This window comes from Andrographis paniculata, unplaced genomic scaffold (assembly GCF_009805555.1).
Source record: "Andrographis paniculata isolate CXL003 unplaced genomic scaffold, ASM980555v1 Contig52END, whole genome shotgun sequence".
NCBI classification, from domain to species: domain Eukaryota; kingdom Viridiplantae; phylum Streptophyta; class Magnoliopsida; order Lamiales; family Acanthaceae; genus Andrographis; species Andrographis paniculata.
This window is the reverse complement of record NW_026137587.1, coordinates 6,144,805-6,162,062: the sequence shown is the minus strand read 5'-3', so window position 1 is coordinate 6,162,062 and position 17,258 is coordinate 6,144,805. Positions and strand designations below refer to the sequence as shown.

General features: G+C 35.3%; 3 protein-coding genes across 5 annotated transcripts; 1 reads left to right on the top strand and 2 right to left on the bottom strand.

Moving 5' to 3' along the window:
- Positions 1-61: 61 nt before the first annotated feature.
- On the top strand, positions 62-4,855 carry LOC127254106 (secretory carrier-associated membrane protein 3-like). 2 transcript variants are annotated; one of them, XM_051279004.1, is made up of 13 exons: positions 64-323; positions 1,673-1,738; positions 1,915-2,028; positions 2,138-2,200; positions 2,447-2,480; positions 2,604-2,726; positions 3,306-3,368; positions 3,458-3,551; positions 3,773-3,818; positions 3,933-4,000; positions 4,186-4,234; positions 4,321-4,386; positions 4,470-4,855. In XM_051279004.1, exons 1-13 carry the CDS (start codon positions 264-266, stop codon positions 4,554-4,556), a joined length of 933 nt encoding a protein of 310 aa, XP_051134961.1. In that variant the 5' UTR covers positions 64-263; the 3' UTR covers positions 4,557-4,855. The 2 variants fall into 2 exon arrangements, with proteins under 2 accessions (XP_051134962.1, XP_051134961.1); XM_051279005.1 differs by lacking the exon at positions 1,673-1,738 and having other exon boundaries at positions 62-323.
- Positions 4,856-5,968: 1,113 nt separating this feature from the next.
- Positions 5,969-8,391, bottom strand: LOC127254104 (PAP-specific phosphatase HAL2-like). Its single transcript, XM_051278998.1, has 3 exons — positions 7,878-8,391; positions 6,752-7,439; positions 5,969-6,598 (listed from the first exon to the last, which is right to left on the bottom strand). The coding sequence occupies exons 1-3, from the start codon at positions 8,257-8,259 to the stop codon at positions 6,295-6,297; spliced, it is 1,374 nt and encodes a 457-aa protein (XP_051134955.1). The 5' UTR covers positions 8,260-8,391; the 3' UTR covers positions 5,969-6,294.
- Positions 8,392-13,876: 5,485 nt separating this feature from the next.
- Positions 13,877-16,434, bottom strand: LOC127254107 (E3 ubiquitin-protein ligase RMA1H1-like). Of its 2 annotated transcripts, none has more exons than XM_051279006.1 (2): positions 16,178-16,434; positions 13,877-15,317 (listed from the first exon to the last, which is right to left on the bottom strand). In XM_051279006.1, the coding sequence occupies exon 2, from the start codon at positions 15,302-15,304 to the stop codon at positions 14,648-14,650; it is 657 nt and encodes a 218-aa protein (XP_051134963.1). In that variant the 5' UTR covers positions 15,305-15,317; positions 16,178-16,434; the 3' UTR covers positions 13,877-14,647. The 2 variants fall into 2 exon arrangements, with proteins under 2 accessions (XP_051134963.1, XP_051134964.1); XM_051279007.1 differs by having other exon boundaries at positions 16,312-16,432.
- Between the last annotated feature and the right edge of the window lie 824 nt (positions 16,435-17,258).

Genomic DNA, 17,258 nt, shown 5'->3' with positions numbered 1-17,258 from the left:
AAAAAAAGTTAAAAATACGTATGCGAATGGGCAGAAATGTAAAAAGAAGATAATAGTTGTCCCTTTTGGCGCACCGTGGACCGTCCGCATACGAGTTTTCTTTCCCCCGTTTTCTTCTCTCTTTGTACGAATCCAAAACCTCTGTCTAGGACGCCTTCGCTCTTAAGCTTCCACGCTCCGTCCTTTACCTCTTCTTCTGTTGCGCTGTTTGGATCACCGGACATCGGTTCAATTGAAGTGAGAAGGAGTCTTCAAGTAAGGAGATGGCCGGCCGTTACGATCGCAATCCTTTTGATGAAGAAGATGAAGTTAACCCGTTCTCTGTATGTACTTTGAATGGATTTACTGTCCCTTAACACCTTTTAATATGCGTAGAAATTGTATTCCTTGCTTGCTTTAATTGCTGAAGGAATCTATATCGAGTTTCTTCGAAGTCGAGTTGATGAAAGAGTTTGCGAGGAAATTTTAGGGTTTTTAGGTTGACTCTGTTGATTGCTTGTGTAGGGTTCTATTTTGGAAGTGTGGTTGTTGGATATTTTACCATACTGTTTTCTGTAGTCGATTGCACGCGGAATTAGAGAGTTCATTGCGGTTTTATGTTGGTATAATAGAAGCATATGATTTGATTTATCTTCGTGAGATTTTAATGATAGTAGAGATTAGAGAATGCTTAGATCTTATGAGCAGGGGATATGTATGATCTTTACTTATCTAATATTCGATGTTCTTGAGTTTTTGGATATAGATAAAATCCTTAACGGGAATGAATGTGTTTGTGCGGGTGCCATATGATTAATGCTTCTATGCAATGCATTTTTAATATTGATATGCTAGAAGAAGGTTTATGTTGGTGCTGCTTGCTATTAAAAGCATTAGAGATTGGAAATGGCTGAAGCTGAATGCGTTTCTAGTTATCTGTTGTGGTCGAATGGGATTATTTTATATTTTATTTTTATTTCTTTATTGTCTTGTTTTGTTTTATGGTATTTGGTGGTGAGAGGAGTTTTATGGACTGGGTTTTACCTTGATGTGATTTTAATAAAGCATTGCTTGAGTGTTTTATGATTTTGTCACCATAGGTGATCACAACCAGTATTTTGAGGGGCAAGATTGTGTAGGATGTAAGAACGCCTTTATTTCCTGAAAAATGACTCACCCGCTAGTCAGAAGTTGCATAAAATTTTAGCTTGGAACATCATCTTAAGTTAAAGATACTTGCATATGTAGAGGACTATAGGAGAGGAGTATTCAAGGGTTTGTGTTTGGTTTAATTTTTGTTTTTGGGGTTAAATATTTGTTGGAACAAAATGATATGTTTTTTATAGCGAAGCTTGAAGTGGCATAATAAAAAAACTGAAAATGTATATTCCCTATTTTTTTTTTAAAAAAAATAATAATAAAATTCTGCAGTATGTCGTATAAGAAAGGGCTAGTCAACAAATGCAACACAACATATTCATTAAAATTTTGAACCTATACATGTATAAGTTTGTCATGAGTTTACTGACAAGATACTAAGGGGGGACAGTAATGCCTCATTAATTCAGCAAGTACAAACTGATAAGAATTTATTAGTTTATTCTTTTAGACAACTGATAGGCCCAGTTTATTTATGTATTATTATTTATTTTATTTTATTTTTTTCTTCAAAAAAACTGATGCTGATATCCAGGATGGAGGGGCTAGAGGAAAAACATCTGGACAATCAAATTTTGGTGGTGGCGCATTTTATACGACTGTGAGTTTCTGTGTATAACTACTCCGCTGAGAAGAGCATCCTTTTTAGTTTAGAATGTGTGATTAGTTGCTTCAATTGGATGGTTTAGAATATATATATTTCTGAAGAAATGTAATTCTTATCCAAGACATCGGCATTATCCTTGGTGGAGTGTAAGCTGATTTTCTGTCTTCCAGGCAACTGGAAGTGTTCCTCCAGCTGCAAACTCAAGACTTTCTCCTCTTCCACCAGAGCCTGCTGATTTTTACAACCCTACAGCTTCAGTTGACATTCCTCTAGACAGTACTTCAGTAAGTGCATCTCTTTTGTTTTGGTTAACATGTAATGCAAAATTGGCCGCCTTTCTTTACCGAACTCACATTGTCTGGTTTTTAATTAAAAAAAACATTTCAAAATTAGGATTTGAAAAAGAAGGAAAGAGATCTGCAGGCTAAGGAGGCTGAATTGAAAAGGAGGGAACAGGTACTGTTTGCTATTTTGTCGTATTCTACCAGCCATGAATTTGTTTGCACTGTTATCAGAATGCCCTATGCTATAGAAAATTTAGCTGAAAAGTTTTATTGAATTTAATTGAAAGAGGTTTGAGGAGCTGAATTACTGCTCTGCTCAATAAGCATATACAACTTGTCTCAGAGCAACATTGTAGGGTCTCCGTTGGATGATGTTCACATTTCTAATTGTAGCTTCTAATTTGAATGATGCCTGCAGGAAGTACGGAGAAAGGAAGAGGCTGCTGCACGAGGTGTTTTATCTTCTCTTAGTGTGTTCATTTTGATTAACTTACTGTGAGACTGTTGCAGGACCAACACTATTTACCATAAGAGGACTAAGTATGGGACGACACTGATATATTGTTTCTATGCAGCTGGTATTGTTCTCGAGGAGAAGAATTGGCCTCCATTTTTCCCACTTATTCATCACGATATTGCAAATGAAATACCAATTCACCTGCAGAAGATCCAGTATGTTGCATTTACAACGTTTTTGGGTATGTTACTTTTGCTAATAAATAATGAGTAATTTGTGTTCTTGTTATAATTACTGCCGTGCTATTTAATAATCCTTGTTATATCACATTTCTTATTATAATTTCCGATCATATTGTCCATGGTTCACATGTTCTATTTTGAAACAAGTGTTCCTATTGTATGGCCACTGGTCGCCCTTTTTGTACAATTAGCATTTATTTTCATTTATTTTCTTATCTGTAAATAAAGCAACAAGTACTCTTCACTCCCAAGCTTAGCGAGAACATTGTTGATGACTGCATTCTTCTTAAGTTGGGCATATAATATATTTGTTGAATCACTCGGAGGTGAAACTTTGTGCATAACAGAAAATTAATTGTGTTTACAGTTACTACAACATATACATTCAATAGTTTGTCAGTCCCAGCTCTGCAATATTTACCTTGTCATGTACTTTCGAATTTGTTGCGCAGAGTTCATTTTAATATCTGAGATTTACCTATATAACTATGCTTTTTAGATCTGCAAAACACTTCTAATCGGTGCACTTTCGGATCACGACTAGATGATGTTAATGATTGTATGCTGTTGGTGATCAGGACTTTCTTTTGCCCTTCTTTGGAATGTTGTTGCTGTGACTACTGCATGGATTAAACAGGGAGGTTAGTCCACTCGATTTTTCAGTTGATATCCGTTTACTATTTTTCATTTTCTTTGAAGTAATTTTCTGAACTTCTGATATGTACGCCAGATGCAAAGATCTGGTTTCTTGCAATTATCTACTTCATCTCAGGGGTGCCAGGAGCCTATGTGTTATGGTATCGTCCTCTCTACCGTGCTTTCAGGTCTGTGCTTTTATCCCTTTTCACTACCAATTCTTTTATATCTACGGATAAGTAACTTGTGCTAACTTCTCTGAGTGAGCTTGGTTACAAGGTTACCATAGTCACCGAAGTGATTCAATTTAGCATTGTCATATCATCGTAATAATTGAAGAAACCTCTAATTCAGTGAGCTATATGACATTTCTCATGTGTGATTTAGACTTTGAGCTTTGGTATTTCAGGACTGAGCGTGCTATGACGTTTGGGTGGTTTTTCCTGTTTTACTTGGTAAATTTCCCATCTCCCATGCAACAAATGATGATTAATATACTATAATATTATATGTATATATTTATATATATATATATATATAACATGCTTACTCTATACCTTCTTCTGCAGCTTCACATCGGCTTCTGTATCTTTGCCGCAGTTGCACCTCCTGTGGTTTTCAGGGGAAAGTCTCTAACGTAAGCCCACCTTTGTCATTCCAATCATAGTATTTGATGACGTATCTGTATTCACCTAATCTTGAATATTTATTTCGGTTTTGCTCCGTTTCTCTTCTTTTAATATCATGTACGCTTCTGCAAGTATTCTGCTTAAAATTTCAATTAATTCCTGGTTAATCTGATTGTTGATGCAATCTTCGCAGAGGCATACTTCCTGCTGTGGATCTCATAGGCAAACACATACTTGTCGGGGTAAGTATGATCCGGACTTTTATATCTTCCATTGCAACAATCGGAACATGATGTAAATGTCTTTACCTGATTCTTGGTAATGCCAGATTTTCTACTTCATTGGGTTTGGACTATTCTGCATCGAAACAATGCTCAGCATTTGGGTTATACAGGTAAAATCGCCGGTAATTGAACTTAAATATGGTCTTGCACAGATATTATATGTTTTTACATTTTTGCTCGATGTTCTGCGCAGCAAGTGTACATGTACTTCCGAGGCAGTGGCAAGGCAGCGGAGATGAAACGCGAGGCTGCCCGGGGTGCCCTTCGAGCAGCCGTTTAATGTATTGTAAGTGCCCAAACGTAAGCAAAATTTACTTGGATGTGAGATTATATGATGAATTGGTTGTCTGTTACATGTAAAGCATATTTAGTTTCACGTATTTTTTTCTTCCCTTCGGTGAAAAGTTGATTCTAACTGTTTTATTTTTCTGAAATAGCCTTTAGAGAGAGAGAGAGAATAGAGTATATGATCAACTATGGAGTTGTTATATGTGTTTGTAAATTTTTATCTTCAGCATACGGCCTTCTCCTATGTTTTGTAAGATATGTAATTCAATATTTGCTTCTGTGATTTTAAAATTTTAGGTCCAAATACTCAATATTTTGGGCATTATTATAATTTTGATGAATGATGTTAAAGTGGTGTTAGACTGATGAAAACATTCTGAATATGTCTTTGTAGGTATATATATTTAAAATATTTTTATTGTAATAAAATAATTGCTTCATAAAACGATCCGTTTGTTTTTGGGTATTTTGATGCTGTTTTGGAAAAAATGGCCTGTGTCAGTCCGGATTTACCCCAAAGTGTCCGAGTGCATAGGCCCAAGTCATCTGAAACGAGTATGGGCCCCACATGTGATGTAGCTTGCCATGCCATAGATGCCCAAAATATCAATGGGCCGGTCCATGTGCTGATAACGTAGCGTGTCAGTCATGCTGGCCCAATAAAAGCACGAGTTGCATAAGCCCAATAATGGCCCATGAATCTTCTAATGTGTTGATATATACAACTCAATTAATGAGGATATGGGCCTAATAATCCATTTTATAGGCCCAGTTGAAACGTAAATGGGCCAAGCAACTGGCCCATCTCACGGGTAAAATGTTATTGGGCTAAACGGCCAAAATCAGGCTACCAATCTCCGTACATTAATTCTTCTACCAGCACTCTTAAAGGCCCAGTTTGATTGGGCCAATCTTGGCCTAGCATAAGCCCAAAAACGGCCCAAGAATCTACTGTGGTGATATATCCAACTCGACTAATGAAGATATGGGCCTAATAATCCATTCTTATAGACCCAGTTACAAACAAATGGGCCAAGCACTGGCCCATCACAAGGGTAAAATGTTATTGGGCCAAAAGGCCCCATTCAGGCTCACAATCTCAGTGCTAGCATTCTTAAAGGTCCACTTCAGTTGGACCAATTTTGACCTAATATGTATTATAAATGTGGGCTAAAAGGTAGCATTTATACCTATTACAATGACTGACGAGATTTAGGCCCAACACAGGTTTTCAGGCCCACATTTAGATTTCAACGATATTAGGACCAGTTACTGGGCCAGGGATGCTCTATTGGGCTTTACTTTAGGCCAAGCCCAGTAACTGAAATACGATCTAAAGCCCATGCATTATAATTCATTTAGGCTATGCATAAATGGCAACAAAAGTTTCCTAATTAGTAGTACTTCAAAATAATATTGACGTAATAATAAAAACAATACAAGTGGGAATAACAGTGTATGCTGAGGTTTCCTACAAATAGTATATAATACAAAACTCATCCTTCTAAAAGAGATAGTAATACATTTATCATCATCATATATAACATAAATTTTTATCAGTCAAACACTAATTTGGCGACGACGATCGATTGTTAAGGAACCAATATATATATCAAAGAGATTCCGAACTGTCCTAAAGCCATTGCAATTTCACCAATAAAAACACACTATCAGTTTTAATTTATATTCATATTTTATAGTTGTATAGCAGTAGTGATGATAGCGATGAACTAAAGGCAGGATGAATTCCAGCTAGCATCGACAGCCCTAATAATTTTTTCATGCAATGCAACTCCAGAACATGCAATTATACCTCGATCGAGGCCCTCTAAGAACATACCTTTCGAAAAGCAGAGTGGGTTCCCTCTTGCATCAGTCACCACTCCTCCAGCTTCTTCAATGATAACAACTCCAGCAGCATGGTCCCATATCTTCTCCTTGTACCCGGCCCGAGCAAACTTCATGAATATTTCAGCATCTCCTCGCGCTATGGCTGCATACTTCACCATGGAATACACCCGTAACGGTTCTTTCCTGCAATCAATAACTATACTCAGTTTCATCTTTCCTAATTCCTTAAGATTCAATATGCTAATATCCATATTTTGCAATCTAGATCGAACGCTAAATTAATAGTATATTATATGCTATTAATGATTGAAGGCTTAGAAGAAATATATAAATCACCTGAGTCCAACACTGTGAGCTAATCCGGCAGTGAAGGAATGGCTTGAGTTTGCCTTCTCAACTGGTTCACAGAAGGTAGCAAAGGCCGGATCTTCAATGCTCGAAACTCTGATTTCTCTTGCAGAGTTCGGCCAGACAAATTTCTTTTCTTTAGTTAATAACGATTGCATCCATGCCTTACCATCTCCTTTCCTTGCATACATCACACATCCTTTATCCCAAGATGTCGATGATGCTGATGTTAATCTGGATAATATTCTTTGGTAGCCATTTTGGTAACTAAGCCATTCCTTATTCATTGGATAATTTGGGCATCCAAGAACTCCGAGCACAGGTTCGCCATTCACTATCAAACCAAGAGCTACTGCATATTGATCCCCACGCACAAATCCCAATGTGCCGTCCACTGGATCAAGCACCCAAAATCTTCCAGTTGGCCCCCCCATCGAGTTGCATCGGCTAATGGCTTGTAGAACCTCTGAAGTGCTCAAAGGCATAACCGGCGCATCGATTCCAAAATTAGATGCTTCAGAAAGACATTCATTAACTGTCTTTGTAACAGCATCCAGTAAGCCGACTGACTCGACCTTGGACAACACGAAAACATCTTCTTCAGCAACAATTGATACATTTTTACCCCCAAAAGCCTCAGATAGCACCCAGCTCACAGTTGCCTGTACACTCCAATCTGCTAACAAGTAGCAGAGGAGTGTTAACTACAGCAGCCTGTGCTATATACATTATTAGAATTCGATATAGAGTATTTTCCTGAATGATTTAGCTTCATCAAAGGAAAATCGATCCAGAAGTTCCCTGAGTGCAAACATTTTAGGCACGGCCATCATTTCATAATCTAGTGAAAATTCTTCACACTACCAAAACATAATACTAATGCCTGTACGCAAAATCCAGCTCCAGCTGAATCAAGTATTGATAATCAATCACACCCACAAACGTGGAAAGCAAGTAAACTAACGAAGCAAGTAATTGATATTTCTCCTACATTTGGTTTATTAATTTTACAAAATACTCATAATATCATAAAAACAAACAGAAATTTGATATCGAGCAAAGTAGGTCATTTCAATACGGAACAAACTATAAAACTAAGGTAAAAAAGCGTTACCGGCAACAGTAACCGGAGAATTATCATCCTTGGCTTGCACGTGGTCGCCGCTATTCGAAAGCAACCTCTCCTGAACTCTCTGACAGAGCAAGCACGCCATGTGCACTGCCTTTACAGCGACTTCCAACTCTTCGGAATACCTATCGTCGACCGCCGCCATGGATTCAAATTCCAATGTATCACTGTAATCGTGCGCCGTGGCAGACAATATACCGCAACGTAAGGGATTACAATTCAGATTCAGTGCGGCTGAGGCTAGGTGGGATTTGTAGAAAGCAGAAGGAATAATTGGAAATCCTCGCCCCGGTAGCGAAGCGTTCCTCGTGGAAAGTGGCAAGAAGGCGTGGGGGAGGAGAGTCGCGGCGGCGTGAGAGACGGGCATTTTTGGAGCATAGAAGGATGTAATGTTGGGGAAGGTATATATAGAATAGATGTAGTAGTAGTAGAAGATGGTCGCCCAATCCAAGCCAAATGAGAGTGAATGATTGATTGATTGATCGATCGATCGATCTATGGATGGTGTGAGTTTTATTAGGGTGGGAGGAAAGATGCCAAAACGACGCGTTTTGGTACGACATCAGTCAAACCAAACCAGCTGAGCTGAAGCTAATAAAGGTGTGTTATTATCCTTTTTTCTTTCTACAATATTCAGTATATATATATATATATAATATAATATTTATTTTTTATTTTTTTATAAAAATTAATTATTCAATATAAAATTTTAAATTTTATATTATTGATTTATTTTTTATATTTCAAATAAAAAATTTCAAATTAAAATATCAAATAAAACATATGTGTTTATTTGACAACAAATCCTATAGATATTAGGATTTGAATTCATAATGAGTTCATCCCCACACATCAGATCATCGATTCATACGTGAACATCCATATTATGAATTCATAATGTTTTCATCCCCACACATCAAATCATCGATTCATTCGTGGACATCTATATTATGAATTCATAATGAGTTCATTCTCACGCATCATTATGTTGCGGACTCTATGATGTAAAACTCATTGATATCCATTCTATTGCTACTTATATGGACAATATGGTCATCAATTTTTATTTTTCCTATAGTTATTTTCTTTTTACTAATGTTGAAGTTACAATAACTATGATAAATATTATACGGTTTAAGGGTGTATTATTGGTTTTTTTTTATTCCACATATTTTTTTTTCAAAAAATTAATACATTATACATATTCATTATTTTTATATTATCTATACAATTCTCCATATTCCACATAAAAAAAATATCATTTTAAACTATTTCACAAAACAAACATACTCTAAAATTGTACTAAATATGTTTTATTAATGATAATTTTTTTAAATTTTTAAAAGAATAGAAAAACAAGTATAGTATTCACTCAAGTATGACATGTACAAACTACTCATACTTATAGGTATGGTATATGAACATATCTATTGTGTTGAGTTAACAATAACATATTTTGTACGAATTATTATTTCACATACTATATTTATATTATATTAATATAAACTAAGAATATTATTTTATGTTTCATATGTTGCATTATAATATTCAAAGTATTGTTAACATGATTGTCACACGACATATTTACCGGCACATAAACCACCTTAACATATGTATATATACATATTCATAAAAAAAGAAAAAGTAATAATAAAATCAACTAAATAGTGTTACATTTCCTAAGTGACGTATTGGTTCTAAATAAAGAAAATTCAAAAGGTGAAAGAAACTCTAAGCTGAAAAGAAAATCAAAGTTTTATTTGATAGCTGAGTTGAATTTTGGGTGTTGGTGAATCAAATAAGTGTGCAATTAATTCAAAACAATCGGCCAAACAAAATATTAATCAAAGGGTAAATAATGAGTTATGATTATTTTGATAGCTATGTGATGGTAAATTTCATGAGAACCCTATCCATTACTTAATTGATATGTACACACAAAATATTCTACAATAGCCTATATATATGTTTCTATCTATTGATTGAATGATTGATCGTTCATATACTCTAATTCATATCTATATATAAAAAAAAACTAAAGTTGATTAAGTAGAGCCATATTGGTTTTTTGCTGGTTCATGAATTAGAAAATTATACAGTGTATTTCAGAGGCCATTAATTTATTATAGCAGCAACAGCACCAAAAATTTATTTGGGTCGGCCCAGTGAGTGTAGGAGCAGGAACGGGAGCTTCTCTGCTGCCCCCAACCAAACACTTGTTTTTTTTATTTAACATTTTACTATTTTAAAAGAACTAAAATACCACCTAGATATTTCTTTAAAAGATATCTGAATACACCCTAACTTTTGGAGTTAAAAATTGACTATGACTAATCATTGTTTCATTTGAGTAAAGATAAAGAATAGTCAAACTAAAATTAATCTTTACTATTGACTCAAAAGAAATACATAATTTGATATAATTGTCCTTGCTTAATCAAATGTTAAATTTAATTCAATTTATACTGAATTAAATTTATATATCAGCATCTTATCCAAGGCCAAGGAACATAGAAAGGTAGAAGAAACATATGCAACAAATTTTGCTTCTTCAATATTGTGAGGCTCGAGCAAATCTAGAATATACTTTCTCGATCCACTTTCACTACATATATTTTACTATCTTGAATCATCTACACTCAATATATTTATTTTTAAATTTAATAAGTATGGACTCTACACATTGATAAAACACTTTTTACATTTTACCTAAAATTATAGTAATACAACTTGATTGCGAATCCGGTGCTGACCCAATCAAATCAGTATTGATCGGATCAGCATATAACAAAAAGGTAATCACATATATTATATACTATCATAGTATATTTATGATACAAGATATTTTATGTTATAACTCATATATATGATATTTTGTAACATAATATATGTAGTGTTATACAAAAATATATATTGTATACATTTATGTGAAATGATGACCTAATCAAATTGGCACCATACTGATTTGATTCAGTCAACACTTTATCTACGCTCGTACAACTTTATATCAATTGTACTTTCGACAATATTTTACTCAATATATTCTTACACAGTATTCATCACATAAAACACTAATATTCCTTAATTTATGTATAAAAAATAAGCAGGCACATACACTCCGGACAAAGAGAGTATGCAATAAAGTGGGGAATTCAAGAGCAAACAATAATTGAGATGTATTGCGAGAATCGGATATTTGTTTGAAGGATTTTGGTGGATTTCCACTGTTCATCTAATTTTTGCCCCCCAAAAAATCAAATCAAATACCTATTTTTTATTTTTTATATTATACTAAAAATCAATTTTACATTCAAAACATCACATCAAACCCTATTTATATCACATCGTACAACTATTTAAATTCAAAATTTTTACTATTCAAATCCCAACTCAAAATCCAAACCCCCAAACAAACACACCCTAAGAAAACGTGGTACAAACTACACATATAAGACACAAATATGATCATTTTGAAAAACATATGCATGCACTTAATTATAATATGACTTCAAAAAATTGAGTATAAAAATTAACATATATATATATAGTAAAATTAATAGAACATACTTTCCTATGATATCATAATTTTGTTATAAAATAGTAAGTATTTTAGTTATTTTAAAATCGAAAAGTGGATAAGAGGTACGTACGTGTATATTCTACTATCAAAATTCAGCACCCTATGAATGAATGCGTGCCACCGGTTCTAATCAATTATCACAATTCACATGTATTTATTGATATTTTTCTATCAACATGATGATGTGGAAGATGCTAAAATAGCCAAATTTGGAGTAAGAAGATAGCAAAAGTAGACAAGTGTTGAGATAAATATGGGGAGAAGAAATTAATGTGAACTGTTCTATCAAAGCATGTAATGTGAACTGTTCTATCAAAGCATGTTCTCACACAAGTAGAATTATAGAAAATTCTTTTCTTGACCAAATTTGGCCAATTTTTCCCCATTATTCTATAACTAAACATATTAAAACACTCGTGCAAATATCCTAATTAAAGGGTCAATAATCGTCAAAGTGTGAAGGAATTTGACAGGACTTTAAAAACACCAAGTTGAGCCATTTTGCTACCAAGTTCTACCTAAATGATTGCTTACAAAACTTTCCTAGATTTCGGAGGTCCTGGGAGCACGGTCCAGCAGCAACTAAAAACCCTTCGTTGTATGAACTACTCAACTACATAATCAAAGGTGTATGACTCCCGGGTGTCACTCTCAATTTGCCTACAGTTCACCTTCCTAAATCCTAACTGTATATAGGCAGCCTTAGGAGATGCACTGAACCTCAGATAACACGAATATGTCTGGATTCAATTCACCTACCTATCAATATCCAATAATATTAAAATATTATTCTAAAGAAGATAAAGAAAGTGACATAAAGCCTCCACCACACACAGGTGCTGGAATGGCCCGACTAACTAATTGATGGCATGTGAATTAACCCACGTGTTCATAAATATCAACGCGACTCACCTGCAAATTCCAGCACTAGTAATTTTCTAGAAGTTGAGGGGCATTTTTGGAATGCTATCTACTATATAAGTGGATTGAACTTTAAAGAAAGAAAGCAGAGGATAGAAGAAGGCGAAGAAGCAGTTATTACCTGAAGTGAAGTAAAGAGGACTTGACTTGTTGAGATGGAAAGTGGAAGACGGGAGAGAATGATCAACGGTGGGAAGCCATGGAGGAGGATGGAGTACAGCCGTCCGATTCCCAAAAGAGGGCAAGTGAAGGCGGCCATTGTGCTGGTATTGGCACACTCCTTGTCGTCCATTTTCTCTCGATCTCAATATCAATCTTGAGCAGAATTAGCTGTAAAAAGCAGCAATGTCAGTGGGAATGAGAGAAAACCTAAATTGGCCGTCGATATTAGGGTTTTGGCCGCTTGGGGAAGGATTTAGTTTTGAATTTGTTTTCTGTACAGTTGTTTTATTAATAGAGAAGGTTTTGAGCGATTCTCCTTTTGTGATTACACTCAGTAGGAGAGACATTAGTGGTTCCTAATACTCCTAAGCTATCTGAACAAAAAGCACAACAAGCAGAACAACATTCAATATCATTTCCTGACTTGGACTGCACCTGGTCTGAATATGCACAAGTCAATCTCCTAAACTGCAACAAATTTGCAATTAAAACCAACGACTAATTATCTATTTCAAGTACTCAGGATGAATCAGCCAGTCTTCGAGAGGGCAATGAAAGAAAAATTGCTTTCTAATCGCAAAATATGAAGCGAAACCTACTGGAACACATTCGACTGAGAGTCTCGAGTCAAAAATAAGATCTGTTCTCGCACATTAGTTTTAGATATGTAGATCTAAACTTCAAACTCGTAGTTTATCCCACTGTATTCGTAAAGAGTTTTGACGAACTGATGAAAACAGTAAATTAGACGCCATTCTTCAACCATAAAGTTCGCAGGAAACATATCGATTAACGACGTCCCTAAATCTTCCGAGACATACAGAAATTCCGAAGGATCATTGCTCAAACTCAAAGAACACAGACAATATGCTGATTACCATCGGTGCGAAATTACTTACACAAACGAACTGATTTCATTGATACTTACATGCAGTGCAGGGCAAGGAGACGCCGTTTGCTCGGTAATTTTTCTCGACAAACATGACGACTGAGTCTGAAACCGATATAACAAGAAGCCGCCTTTCAAAACATCAATCCGCACATTCATTAAGCACTCTACGCTACGACGCCGTTTTACCCATAAATTAATTGTTCTAAAATTTTAGTTTTGGTGGTGCGTTTTCATAAAGCAATGTCGCATGTAGAGAGTGCTTAATGAATGTACGGATTGTCGAAGAGGATGGTAAAACGGCGTCGTTCCGTAGAGATCGCTTAATGAATTATGAATGTACGTATAGATACTCAATAAGGTGAATTGAATGATCCTTAACATGCATGTACTACTAGTTCACGTCCTTATTTCATAAGAAATAACAACATATATTATTAGACTTTCATGCATTTTATTAAACGGCAGATCAGATGTTCAAAACAGTACATGAAAGTAGTCGAACATGTCTCGAAACATCACAACAAGCATTACATATTTCAAAGACGAGGAGGAAGCGGCTCAGGAACAGAGTCGGAGTCATAGTCAGGATCAGAATCAGAATCAAAGTCACCCAAACCATGCATGGGAGCAGGCACAGGCTCGGACGCCACGTCGACAACCGAGGCAGCGCCGAGCATTGGAGAAGGCATAGGCCTGGGGATCACAGGCATATCAAGCTCCGGGACTGGGGGGACAGGGGGCACAGGGACAACCAGTCTCCGAATAACACGATCGGCCGAGCACATAGACAGGTTTAGACTTAGGCTTAGCAGGGCAATGCACAAGCACCAGTGCCATTTTGTTGCAGCCATTCTGAGTGATTTTGATGGATAGAAAACATCAACTCTTCAAGGTTTTTATATAAAGTTTGGGTAAGTGGAAATTACAGAATTTTTGAACATACAAAGCTTGTGGACCATAAATTGTGGATGATAAAGAGGAAGATTAGATGATGCAATGCAACAGAAAGAGAAACAAAAAGAGTCTGAAACTAAAATTCTCTTACACAGTTATAATATTATATAAATTTTTTCTATAAGACAAGAATCCTACAATTCTGACTTTCTTTATTCAAACCTCCTATGATCTGTATTCTTCGACCTTTTCAGCTGTCATTTATTCCATCTCGAAAACGGGACAAGAAGAAGACAAGTGTAGTCATCAAAACAGCACAAGGAAAGAAAGAAAGCAGCAGAACAAGAAAATAGTAATCCGGTTCAACGATTCATCGACCCGCAGCTCGCGCCTTCGACTCCTGACGGAGTGATACGAGTGTGGATATGAGTACAGACCTGCCGAGTTTCCAGACAGTCTATCATATTCCATGTTGACAACCGGACAGGAAAGGACAAGCGGTGCTATACCGCGAAGATTAGACAATGTAGGTTGCTGCAAACCTCCATCACCATCGTTGCTCTCGTCATAATTCGGAGAAACAGGGGGGCTCGGATGGGGGCCACAGCCTTCGGGGTTGAACATGCCGGAGAGGCCTTTTATCCCGGAGGCTGGTGGCCTTGGAGGTATGGGAGGTCCTCCATGCTCAGGTTCGGGGATGGATTGGCCGCGGCCGTAGAGAGGGACTAGAGTTTTTTCTGAAGTTTCGGCCTTGCAGACGGGGCACCGGGGCAGCTGATCTGATGGCAGGGAAGATGTTTGGGAATCTATCCATTTGTATATGCATGGCCAGCAGTAGAGATGGCCGCAGAGAGTTACGACTGGATCGTGGGCGAACTCTAAGCATATGTTGCAGTCGAAACAGGCTGCGGATGAAGAAGGAACTGGATTCCATTCTTGCTCGAAGAACTGATCAAATGCCATCGGATTTTCAAGCCTGCAAGAGTAATTGACAGGTAATTGGAATAAGCATAGAATCCATGGCTGCTAAGATATCAGAGCTCATATGTATTTTGTTATAAGAAATGGGAGGTTGCTAAAGCATGCTGGATGATTATTTAATGACTATTGCGTAGAAAGAAAATCTTTTAGGAAGAGGAGAAGAATTAGTCCAAATTGGGAAGATGGATATGAAAAACAACTGCCAAATTGCACATATGGGAGAAAAATATATTTCCAGGCAGCCGACAATGGTGGATCCATTGAAGAAAGACAAAGTTATGATAATAATCAAGTGGTAGGTGAGGATTCGAAGAACATAGTTTGAGACCTTGATTATATTCCAGAAGAATGTCAGGATTAAAGAAATAGCAAAAACCAAAGACAGATTCGATGAAGTTACAGATATCTCTCATGAAAATGAACTCAATAAAATGGTTCTATCCAATGCAGTAAATTCATCAAATCTTAATACGTATCTGTACACATACTGATTCACCCCCAAATTATGAACAGCTACTTGATGATATACCTAGAGTCGGCTAACTAATGCGAAATTATACACCAAGACAAAAAATCAATGAATGAAATGCAGAAAATAAGGCATTGATAAGACATTGAAAGCACTGATACTTCTGCTAGTTAAACTAAACTTTTCAAACACGAATTGAAACTTTGACGTCCATGAAAAACGATCCACAATACTTTGAGTCAACATTAAAAGCATTGATACTGGTGCTAATTAAGCTAACAATGATCAAACACAAACTGAAACTTTGACGTCCATGGAAGAACGATAAGCTTCCTGCCTCCGCAACACTTTGAGAATTTTTAACAGAAACAAGCCTCCAGACTTACCAGATGAATGCGGTAAGAGTAGAATGGAGAGGAATTTGCGGAGAACAGCAGTAAAGTACACAACTCAATTATTTATTCGAAAATAATGGAAAATTCTGCCTTGAAACGCGCAGGCTGTCTGATCATAATCATACTTTCAGCGCAAGAAACTGCCGATCCAATCTATCCATGTATCTTTGAGCATGCATCCTCCCTGTGTTCAATCTTCTTCTAGAATTTTGAGAGAGATACAAATGGCATCTTCTTAATATGAGAAAATTTATAGCAGCAAAATCTGCACGGAATGAGTAGGCAGCTTCATTACTTCCATTTATGGTCTTTTTTTCTAAAATATCACAGTCAAATATTTTTTTTTTTTTTTAAAAAAAAACATAGCCTTAAAAAAGAGTCTTCAAAACTCACATAGAGTGAATAAAAGTAATTGTATTGAATTGTTATTTTATTATTTTTTTTTTAAGAAAAAATAAAAAATATATATTATATATTGTGTGAATTTCTGTATATTATATTTTTAAATAATATTGATGAGAAGTCATATAAAAAAAATACAAAAACTACCAAGTGAGTGTGTTTGCTTTCTATGTTTGGATGAATATATATATATATATATATATTTTATGTATCAATAATATAAAAATAATATTTTCTTAATCAATTTTTAAAAATATATATTTGTTTTTACGTGAAATTTTAAAAATAATAATATTTTAATTGCAATGGATAATTAAAAATAATATTAATATAATTTTAAATTTTTTTTTTTTAGTAAAAATAATTATGTAATAGTAAAATAAAATCATTCTTAATAAAAAAAATAGTTATTTTATAGAAATTATTAATTATTAATTATTTTTTTTGTAAATGAATAACATGTATATATTATATATATTGTATTAATATAAATATATAAAAGAATCGTGCCACTCAAAAATATAAAATCAATACATTCAATAATATTAAATTATATTGGGATGATAATATTGTTAAAATTTTCATAGCATAGATAAAGTATGATTTTGATTCTGGAATTTAGAATATTTTATATATAATTTGATAAGAAAAAATTGGATTATGTACTGGC